Source organism: Pinus tabuliformis, chromosome 9 (assembly GCF_031772625.1).
Source record: "Pinus tabuliformis cultivar Carrire ecotype Pingquan chromosome 9, CPIR1, whole genome shotgun sequence".
NCBI classification, from domain to species: domain Eukaryota; kingdom Viridiplantae; phylum Streptophyta; class Pinopsida; order Pinales; family Pinaceae; genus Pinus; species Pinus tabuliformis.
The window spans coordinates 116,786,242-116,798,324 of record NC_142307.1 but is presented as its reverse complement, the minus strand read 5'-3'; the positions used below and the strand labels follow the sequence as shown (position 1 = coordinate 116,798,324).

At 36.9% G+C, this 12,083-nt stretch overlaps 1 protein-coding gene across 1 annotated transcript; it reads left to right on the top strand.

Annotated features, from left to right (window-relative positions):
- Positions 1-6,052: 6,052 nt before the first annotated feature.
- Positions 6,053-6,946, top strand: LOC149147358 (uncharacterized). Its single transcript, XM_089441808.1, has one exon. The coding sequence runs from the start codon at positions 6,053-6,055 to the stop codon at positions 6,944-6,946; it is 894 nt and encodes a 297-aa protein (XP_089297934.1).
- Positions 6,947-12,083: the final 5,137 nt, after the last annotated feature.

Below are 12,083 nucleotides of genomic sequence, written 5' to 3'. Positions count from 1 at the left end.
TTTTTCTATGCACAATCTTCTATTTTCTTTTATAGTTCTTCTCAGTTCTTTTATTGCCTGATGAACTGCGGGCAATGTTTGCGGCAGATCTTCACCAAAATCTTCATTCCTGAACTGCCGAGTCAGAGCTTCTATTGAGAATAAGGTGGCTGGAGGTACATATCCTTTATTAGGAGATTTCTTTGATTCAGCAGGTGCTTGATTCAAATGTTCTGTTAACAAAGATTTGTACATATTCTTTATTTGAGGCTCAGTAGCATTCATCATTTATGCAAATATATTCCTGCTGGTCTCATCATAGTCAGATTTCATCATTCTGATTGCATTACATTTACAAACATCAGGGTCAAAGCAATCACAATCTCTACATTCTGTACAATGAGGATCCCTGCAAAATTCATCCTCAGATGTGTCTTTAGAATCAACAAAATTCAAATCATATTCAGATTCTGAGTCAGAGGTTATCAATTCATCACAACCACTGGGTATATCAAAGAAATTAATTTTTCCTTTTTTGTTTCTATAGTGGACTTTCTTCTTTGATTTATCTTTCTTCTTTTTTGGACAATTTGGAGTTGTGTGGCCTTTCTTGTTACAATTGTAACAAATGATTTCTTTGTCTTTAGAAAACATCTTTTTATGTTTATAAGGTTTAGCCTTGTGATGTTTTCTTTGTAGTTTTTCTTGGGAAAACTGGGAATTCTTTTTGAAATGCCTTTTCTTTCTGCGTTTATGCCCCTTAGAATTGCCAACTTTTCCAAGGTGCCATTGCTTACATAGCTGCTGATAGCCATAGGGCTTTTTAGGATTAGTAGCTGCTCTAGCAATCTTCATTTGTGAACATAATTCAACAATGATAGCTTTAACAACTTGCCTGATTATACCAAATTTATAATCACCAACCTTCCTTGGTAATTTATTAACAATAGTAGAAGAGACCCACTAGGGAAGAGATGCTACAAAAATTTCCTTCCACTTTGGCTCAAGGATGAGATCTAGAGTCAAGTTGTGGAGCCTGTGGAGGAACTCATTGAAGTATTCTTCAAAATGCTGCATATTATGTAGTTTCATGGCAAGCAAAGTAATTGTTGTAATGTCATTGGTTATTTGAGGAAAACCAATGAAATTGACTATAATGCCATAGAGGAGACTTCCTATCATATTACTGACAGGGATATGGGTGATGGGATCCATGTGGGTAGATCCATCTTCATTAAGGACAACAGTTTGTTACCAAGATGTCAAAAGATTTGGGTGTTTGAGGGTTTCTGCTTTTAGCCAAGAATCCAAAGTGCCCTCAAATCCTCCAATAATCCTCCTGGTGGCATTAATGGGACCTATATCATCTGCAAGATAGGTCCTATAACAAAGAAGCATGAAATGCAGAACAGACATAATTTCAGCTTCAGTGCAATTATCTATATTCCATGAATATGTAGCATTAGCAGACCAGTGTTTATGATATTCAGATTTCATAAGGTCTCTGCGATCAGGAACAGGATTCCAGGTGGTATCCCATCGAGATCTGGAGGAGGTAGCATTTACCTGGTCTTCATTTTCATCAGATTGTTCTTTGTCTGAGACAGAGAAATTGTTGATACAAGCTTCAAGGTCTTCAATTTCTGGTTCAACATCTATTTTATGAATACTTATATCAAAATCTTCTTTTTCTTCTTCATCTTTGGAAGATGAACCAAATACAAAATCAGAAGTTTCTTTGCTGGTTTCTTCAGGTTCTTTAGTTTTGGAGATGACTTGGCTCAAACTAAAGAAACTGGGATTGGCAAATAAAGAATAGGGATGAGTAGAAGTAGGGGGTGGAAAGGTTATGGAACTGGGCGTTCTTATGAGGCTTTCCGCATAAGGAGTAATAGAATAAGGAACAGAAGTCTTGGGTTCGGAGAATAAGGTTGCAAACTTGTATGCTTCTACCCAAGGCTTCTTTTTCAGAGATTCTACTCCTTTAGATACTTCCCATACCTATTTCTTAACAATATCTAGTGAAGTGCTGATTTTGTCTATTTCTTTTCCATGAGCAGAGGCAACATCATGGATCTTCCTTTCTATCTGTAAAGATAATATGTCAAGACTTTTAGCAAGAGCCTTATCATTTTCTGCTAGAGTAGTTATACTGCTATTCAGACAAACTGTATTATAATTTTGCTTTCGCAAAATACTTTCAAGTAGAGTCTTCATTTCAGAATTAGCAGTTTCAATACTCTCAAATTTAGATCTGACAAATTTTTCAAGATTGGATAGAGCTAGACTAGTCCAGTTGGTAGCAGCAATCGAGTCTCTTGCTGCTAAGGTAGGATCATCAGAATGTGATGGAAGTAGTTTGTACAATTTTCCATCTTGACCTCGTATAAATTTTTTTTTTCCAAGGGGGAAATTCTGTCTCTGGTTCCAACTAAGGTAGGATCATCAGAATGTGATGGAAGTAGTTTGTACAATTTTCCATCTTGACCTCGTATAAAATTTTTTTTTCCAAGGGGGAAATTCTGTCTCTGGTTCCAAGAGATTACCATCAAGGAGTTCCCACTTGTGTTTATTTGGAATTCCAGGCCGTATCATATTTATGGAGCTGGGAACAAATCTTCCTCAGTAATTTCTCACCTTCTATTTGAACAGCCATCAGAGATCTAGGAATATTTGGCTTATTCATCATACACTGAATTTTTGGTTGGAAAACATGGGATTTCAAAGGCGGAGGAATTACTACAGGGTTTTCTTTTAATTTTTCTTCCACAAATTTCTCTGGATCCTTGATTCTCTTTTGCTTGGCTTGATTTCTGAACTGCTTCATCAAGGATTGTTCTACTATATTTGCAGAAGGATAATACCATTCATAGAATGATATCCATTGGTTTTCTGCCTTCATCCAATCTTTCCATTTCTCAACATTCTGTTTGTTGAAGGCAGGACGATCATATTTTGGAAGAAGTCTTACTTCTTCAAGGTAAAAATGTTCCTTTTCATGTGTGAACATATTCCAATTGAACATTTTCTTTTTCCATTAATCTTTTGGATCATATGGACTAATACCTTTAGAGATTTTTAAAAAAGCAATTATCTCTGAATCAGAAGGAATTTCTACATGCTTTGGAATCTTGTCAATGGGATTCCTTCTATATTCAGGAATAACTGAAGAATCAACATAACCTAAACCACAGGTAGAAGAACCAGAGACTGTATGTACAAGAAGTTCTTCTTGTGGATTAAAAAATACAACTCTTTTGTAACTTTCTTCAGAAGAATCAGATGGAGGAGTAAATCTGATCATATTGATTTTATGACGGTCTGATGACTCACCATGTGGTGTGGGTGGTTTTGAAGAAAATTGACAAAATGTTTTAGAGCAGTGTGGATGGTCATAGACTGAGCTGAATGGCTGAGAAGGGCCTGGTTCTGAAAATAATCTTTTGATGGAATCATACACTGCTTGGTCAATTGCAAACTGCGGAGGTACATGATGCAATTGGTTGATTGTAGTTGGAACTGTAGAGACAGAGGGTCCACCATGCTGAACTAGGTTGACTCTGGGAAATCGTGTGGTAACCTTGCCATCTATCTTAGTGATGATTAATTGGGCTGCAACAACAGGTTTCTTTATGGGTTTTCCCCAATTTGTTACCCAATCGTCAGGAGGACATAAATCATTACGGGAAACATACACTGGTGCTACAGGGTTGCAAGCAGAGTCATATTGTATGAGGGTGACTCGGCCTTCATCTTTATCAGGAGTATGTAGTACAACAGGAATTGTTGTGTTATAGAAGCGGACACAAGTGATATAAAATATGGCCAATTTTTTTGATTTTTATTTGAAATTCTCATATCCGGCAGTGTGGATACCTAAAGTTAGGCATTGCAGGATATTTGGATCGTCTAATGCAACATAAAAGTTAGGAAACACATCATATTGAATTGGACGGTCACAGAGATTGATCTCAATTCCTCTTATCATAGCTTGTGTAAATGTAGTCCATCGATTATCAAATAGGGTTGAGAAAACATAGGCTTTCTAGCTTTTTCTATGCAACGCATTCAGTCCTATCCTCACCATCCCCAGATGGGCATACTGGTATCCCGATTTTAAGGCGGCTTTAACATGTTTTAGCTCAATAAGCGAGATTGTCATCATGGAGTTAAGTGTGAGTTCAGCTTTGATATACTTTTCTTTGATCTTTATTTGACTAAGGGCATGGAAATTAAAAGCATGCAATCCTTTATATACATCTGAAGGGGAAACAGGGGGAAGTTTCCAGTTAACAGAGGGGTCTGTTTCTTCTTTTTCAATAAGTGCAGAATTACAGAGGTAGAGTCAGAACGACATAAGCTTTCCAAGCCAGATATTAATTCATCTTCAGTTTTTATGGATTTAAAATTCTTAGAATATCATAAACACTGGTCTGCTAATGCTACATATTCATGGAATATAGATAATTGCGCTGAAGCTGAAATTATGTCTGTTCTGCATTCCATGCTTCTTTGTTATAGGACCTATCTTGTAGATGATATAGGTCCCATTAATGCCACCAGGAGGATTATTGGAGGATTTGAGGGCACTTTGGATTCTTGGCTAAAAGCAGAAACCCTCAAACACCCAAATCTTTTGACATCTTGGGAACAAACTGCTGTCCTTAATGAAGATGAATCTACCCACATGGATCCCATCACCCATATGCCTGTTAGTAATATGATAGGAAGTCTCCTCTATGGCATTATAGTCAATTTCATTGGTTTTCCTGAAATAACCAATGACATTACAACAATTACTTTGCTTGCCATGAAACTTCATAATATGCAGCATTTTTAAGAATACTTCAATGAGTTCCTCCACAGGCTCTACACCTTGACTCCAGATCTCATCCTTGAGCCAAAGTGGAAGGAGATTTTTGTAGCATCTCTTCCCTAGTGGGTCTCTTCTGCTATTGTTAATAAATTACTAGGGAAGGTTGGTGATTATAAATTTTGTATAATCAGGCAAGCCGTTAAAGCTATCATTGTTGAATTATGTTCACAAATGAAGATTGCTAGAGCAGGTACTAATCCTAAAAATCCCCATGGCTATCAGTAGCTCTGTAAGCAATGGCACCTTGGCAAAGCTAGCAATTCTAAGGGGCATAAACGCAGAAAGAAAAGGCATTTCAAAAAGAATTCCCAGTTTTCCCAAGAAAAACTACAAAGAAAACATCACAAGGCTAAACCTTATAAACATACAAAGATGTTTTCTAAAGACAAAGAAATCATTTGTTACAATTGTAACAAGAAAGGCCACACAGCTCCAAATTGTCCAGAAAAGAAGAAAGATAAATCAAAGAAGAAAGTCCACTATAGAAACAAAAAATGAAAAATTAATTTCTTTGATCTACTCAGTAGCTGTGATGAATTGATAACCTTTGACTCAGAATCTGAATATGATTTGAATTTTGTTGATTCTGAAGACACATCTGAGGATGAATCTTGCAAGGATCCTCATTGTACAGAATGTAGAGATTGTGATTGCAGTGACCATGATGTTTGTAAATGTAATGCAGTCAGAATGATGAAATCTGACTATGATGAGACCAGCAGGAATATATTTGCACAAATGATGAATGCTACTGAGCCTCAAATAAAGAATATGTACAAATCTTTGTTAACAGAACATTTGAAGCAAGCACCCGCTGAATCAAAGAAGTCTCCTAATAAAGGATATGTACCTCCAGCCACCTTATTCTCAGTAGAAGCTTTGACTCAGCAGTTCAGGAATGAAGATTTTGGTGAAGATCTACGGCAAACATTGCCCGTAGTTCATCGAGCAATAAAATAACTGAGAAGAACTATAAAAGAAAATAGAAGATTGTGCATAGAAAAACATGAAGAATTGAATGTGAGATTGATGAATGCTCAATGGGCTTCTGCCTCGACTTCACAAGGTCTTGAACTTTCAGGAAAAGCATAAAAATGTATTTTCCATTCAGAACCAGTCATCACAAAAACCCACCAGAAAAATAGTCCAAAAGAAGGAGAGGAAGAGAAAGATAGAACAGATTTTGGATGCAATACGATGAGCCGAGATGTAATGTATTGTGTCAAAATGAAGGTAAAGATTGGTGGACAGTTTGAATATTGGAAGGTATTGTTGGATACTGGCTCTAGGTTGAACATTGTCAGCAATACTGTGGTCAGTATGCATCTAAGAAGTTTTACTGCCTGCCCCAGAGTCATTACTGCAAGTGGTGAAATTGCCACTAAACATGAAGCAGAGATAGATGTGTTCCTGACTGAAAATATTGGAGTACATCTAGTCTGTCCAGTAGTTCCAGGTATAAATTGTGCTATGTATCTCGGAACTCCTTTTTTCCAGAATTCCAAAAGGCACGGAGCAAAACTTGATGAAAATAGCCAAAGGTATGGTTATTTTTTCAGCTTAGGAAATAAAGAAATTTTCTTTCCATTCATAAACTCCAACTCGCCTAATAGAATAAAGAGAATTGAGAGACTGGAGAACCTCTTAGCAAAAATGGAAGTGAAGAAGGAAATTTTAAAAACAGAAGAAAATTTGGACAATGGGAAATATGCCTCTGAAATAGCAGACCTCACTGCTAAATTCAAAGAGTGTTGTTCAGATGATCCAAATGCATTTTGGCATATCAAGAAGCAGGAAGTAGAACTTCATCTTAAGAAAGATTTCAGCGGAAAATTGAGGAGATCTAAAGCAGTGGCAATGAACGAAGATCAGATGAAGATGTGTAAAGCAGAAATCAAGGATCTCTTAAAGAAAGGGCTCATCACAAAAAGTAAGAGCCCCATAGCATGTTTTGCATTCTATGTTAATAAACATGCTGAGATCGCCAGAGGTAAGCCAAGACTAATTGTAAACTATAAACCTCTGAATAACATATTGGATTACGATGCATATCTTTTGCCCAAACCATCCTCTATACTTGCCCAAATATAAAAGTCAAAAATATTCTCCAAATTTGATCTCAAATCTGGTTTTTGGCAAGTAGGAATCAAAGAAGAGGATAAATGGAAAACAACATTCTCCGTGCCTAAAGGACATTATGAATGGAACATCATGCCATTCGGCCTAATCAACGCCCCTTCAGCATTTCAGAGGATAATGGACGAGACTTTTGAAGGAATGGAGGAATTCCTGAAAAAGTACATTGGTGATTTACTGATTCATTTTGATAATACTATACCCATTTCCTTGACCCTGCAGAAAAAGATTTTCAAATGTTTGATATGGTCAGCAATATTATTGAAACCCTAGAAATCATGAAGCACCCTCACAATCTAGAATCAGACTCAAAGAACATGGCGCTAACATAAAAAATGCCAGAAATTTGTCTTCAGCGCTTGCAAAACACTCATTAAAGACATGTCACCATGTTTGCTTTGAAGACACCAAGATAGTCACTAAAGAAAAGCATTAGTATAAGCGAAAGTTTCGTGAAACCCTAGAAATTATGAAGCACCCTTACAAGAGTAATAGAGATGTGGGTATGGAGGTAAGCAAGAGTTGGATCCCCTTACTCACTCAAGGTCCTTAACCTTACAACTTTGGCTAAACCATTCCCCCTCGTCCTTCTCCCCCTTAACCCTATTGGACTTCTCCTTTCTCCCCTCTCCCTTGTATTCATGATCTCCTCTGAACCTTATCATTGCATTTCCTTGCTCCTTATTCCTTACACACCTTACTAATTTAATAATAACTATAACAACTATATTCGATTTAAACCAAATAATAATAACAATATTAAACTATCAAATGATAAATTTTAATAGTTAATTTTTTTAATAACAACTATTAACTTCATTCATTTAAATAACTATCATATTTATGTTAATATTATAATAATAACAAATATTAATATCAAATATTGTAATAGTTATTAAATTTATTATTAATAATAACAATTATTAATGTAAGTTAACACTTTAGATAATTAATAATTCTCCATATTAAGTAAATGTTCTAGATAATAATTTATTAACTCTCTTTAATAATTAATTTTTATGGTTGTCAAGTCGGCTCATTCACATTTCTCATCCTTTTCGTCCATATTTATTTTCCCTCATTCATGTTCTTCTCTGTGACTTTTGTCCCGACGATGACTCTTGTTATAGAATTGAAATGTCGATACAAAAATGACCACTGTGGATCAAATTCTGAATCAACATCATACTCAATATTCTTACCACAATAATCTTCAAACGCCCACAAGCATAAATTTCTCCTTTGATATAAATTTGAAACTACTTGAAATTTGTTTGCAAGGTATTCAATTCAGAATTAAACATGTTTAAAAGATTTCCATGTCTTGCAGAAAGAAAACACATGAAATTTCAGCTTTTCATGACCCATTTAAGCATAGCAGAGTTATTTCCTTTTACTGTTTAACACATTAAAACGAATTTGATCTGCAAAATAAATCAACCACAAATGCAAAAGAAGTTGATAAAGTAGTTTACCCCCTCCAGGGCTACGTCTGCTGGGTCCAAAGCTCCCAACCGGGCTTGTCCTTGTTTTTATTAAATGCTCAAATTGAAAATACAGCTGAATAGAATCATCTACAGGAGAAATAGATGGTAAAAATGGATTCAGAACACTTGAATCATTCAGGATTGACTATTGGATCACCTCCAATGGATACCTGCAACCCTATACAATCTTCACAAAACTGGGCCCTGGTGGCTCCTAGAACTTTCATGGCTCCAAAGCCTCTGCAAATGACCTCAGATGGCTATAATACCTGCACCAATGGTTTCAAAAGGTCGAAAATACCCAAAATAAAAAAAAAATTCGTCCAAAACCGACTTTCCTAGCCAAATTTATGGCCATTTAAAGTTTCTCCAGTTTGCCCCTAGAAAAACTACAGCTAACTTTAGTTAACTCCAGTTAGCTCCGCCAATTATGGCGGGTCCGCCAAATTTGGCGCTCCTGCCAACTTAACTGCAGTTACATTTAATGTTTGGTGGTTGCCTCGGATTTCGTGCCCAGCGGAATATTCCTTTTTAATTTTTTTTGAAAAATTAAAATTTCTAATGTTATGGACAAATTCTTATTTTTGCCATAACTTCTTTATACGGCGACAGTTTTTCTAACCGTTTGCGGCGCTGGAATCGGGAAGACGAGAAATTTCCAGTCATTCAACTTTGAACCAGTTCTAAGCACTTTAAATTTTGAGCATTTTATGACACTTAGGACATGAGCACTTGATCACGCCTCCCCATTGGGAAGCTTTTGGACCCCAAAAGCCTTCAACTACCTGTTAAAGAGGTGAGGGTACAACTCCCTCACTCTGTCCACCTCCATCCACTTTTCCTTGTTCGGTTTACTGCCTTTGAAACCAACCCGAACATAATCTACACTGCCCCTCCTTGAAGTGCGTGTCCTTCTATCAAGGATTGTATCTTCTTTCAGCTCATCTAAGAATTCTGGCGAGAAATATTCTATAGATGGCAGCTGAACAACATTTTCATGATCGACAATCAAAGGAGGTTCATACAAACGTAAGTTCTCCACATTGACAACAGAATACATTTGCATGTAGGAAGGCAAATCTAATTGAAAAGCATTATTTCCAACCTTCTTGAGGATTTTGAATGGACCATAACGAATAGGCTTCAGCGTTTTACCTTCTCCTTGCATCATTTCCTTACTAATGTACAGCCATACCTCATCTCCTTCTTGAAACTTGTGATCGACTCTATGCTTGTCGTGCCTTTCCTTGTACTTGCCTTGACTCTTCTCAAGTTGTTCTTGAATTTGCTGATGTATTTGCTGAATTCTTTCAATGAATGAACGAGCTTTTGTCAATGTCACTATGTCCCTCAATGGCAACATCTTTCTCAAGAATGAAATCAAGAGGTGATTTTGGCAAGTAACGAAAACAAGCTTCAAACGGTGAGGTGTTTGTGGAAGAGTGCTTGGCACGATTGTAAGCATGTTGTATGTAGTGAAAATGTTCATCCCAAAGCTTGGGATGCTTGCTGCAATAACCTCTCAAGAGGTGCACAATGGTTTTGTTCACAACTTCGGTTTGTCCATCTGTTTACGTATGGAAAGCAATACTTTTCTTCAACTTTGTGTCCATCATCTCCCATAGGTTGGACCAAAAATTCCCCACAAATCTGGAATCCCTGTCACTAATAATGGAAGTAGGCAAACCAAAGTGAATCCATACATGATGAAAAAATAATTTAGCAGTTTGTTCAACAGTTATAGTTTTCTTACAAGGCATAAGTATACACATTTTGCTGAAACGATCAACTACTACATATAAATAATCATGCTGCCTTCGAGATTTTGGCAAACCTCCTACAAAATCCATAGAGATGCTCTCCCATGGTCTAGAAGGTACCGGCAAAGGAGTATACAAACCAAGCTTCCTGTTGCTAGGCTTGCTTTTAGCACATAATGAACAACCTCTTATGAACCTTGAAACAGAATCTACCATGTGAGGCCAATAGCAATACCTCTGTAGATGTGCAACTGTTTTGCTCACACCAAAATGGCCAGCAATAAGAGAAGAATGAGCTTCTCTTATGACATTTATCCTCTCTCCCTGTGGTATACACAACTTGCCCAAATGAAACAGCAAATTGTTATGCATGTGATAGTCATTTTCCTCTACATGATTCCCTTTACTCAAGTTAGCATACACATCTTTAAAGTCATCATCAGATGCATATTGTTCTATGTAACTATCATGTACAATGGAATCATTCTCAAGTAAAGTAACAACACCAATAATAAGCCTTGAAAGCATATCAACAACCTTATTCAAAGTACCTTTCTTATACCTTATTACCAAATGGAACTGTTGCAAGAAACCCATCCATCTGAAGTGTCGTGACTGTTGTAACTTGCTTTGTGATTGCAAGTACTGTAAGGGCTGATGGTCGGTATGTATAACAGTTTCTTTGCCCATCAAGTAGTGTTTCCACTTTTTGACGCTTTGTACCAACGCATACAACTCCTTATCATATGTAGGCTAATTTACAACAACACCATTAAAAGTTTCAGAATGAAAAGCAATAGGCTTACCATGCTGTAGAAGAACTGCACCCGTAGCATAATCACTAGCATCAGTTTGTATCTCAAATGGCTGTCTCAAATCTGGTAATGCAAGCACTGGAGCTGAACTAATCTTCTCTTTCAAAGATTCGAAAGCTTTTTGCTGCTTGCCTCCCCATTGGAAAGCATGCTTCACACTTGTCACTGCATGCATAGGAGTTGCTATAGAAGAGAAGTTAGAGATAAACTTCCTCCAATATTGAGCTGCACCCAAAAAACTTCTTACCTCTGTTATGGATTTGGGAGTAGGCCACTTCACAATAGCCTCAATCTTAGCAGGATCAATTCTCAAAGCACCTCCTCCTACTATGTGTCTCAAATAAACCAAAGAAGTCTTTCCAAATTCACATTTTGACATTTTAAGAAATAACTGATTCTTCTTCAAAACATCAAGTACTTTTCTAACATGCATGACATGATCTTCTCTAGACTTGCTGAAAATTAAGATGTCATCTAAGTAGACAATAACGAAATCATCAAGAAAAGGACACAAGACATCATCCATTACCCGCATGAAAGTTGCAGGTGCATTGCACAAACCAAACGACATCACGAGCCACTCAAAGAGTCCTTGTTTGGTTTTAAAGGCTGTCTTCCAAATGTCACTTTCTTCAATTCTTACTTGATGATATCCACTGCGCAAGTCTAGCTTAGTGAAATATCGAGCATCTTTCAGCTGGTCTAGCAAATCATCTATTCTTGGGAGTCGGTAACGATTCTTTACCGTTATCTTGTTCAAGGCCCTGAAATCAACACACATACGTCAAGTGCCATCTTTCTTTGGAATCAATACAATCGGTGACCCCATGGCGAAGTACTTGGCCTTATGAAACCCTTGTCCAACAAGTCCTTTATTTGCTTCTTTATTTCAACATTCTCCATAATAGACATGCGGTACATGCCTATGTTTGGAAGAGGACAATCTGGATGCAAATGGATTTCATGCTGAATCTCCCTCTTAGGAGGCAAACCTGTTGGTTCCTGAAACATCTCATGATATGCATCAACT

What these genes read in the sequence shown, in the direction of transcription:
- LOC149147358 (XM_089441808.1), top strand. Translation starts at nt 6,053, where the DNA reads ATGAGCCGAGATGTAATGTATTGTGTCAAAATGAAGGTAAAGATTGGT.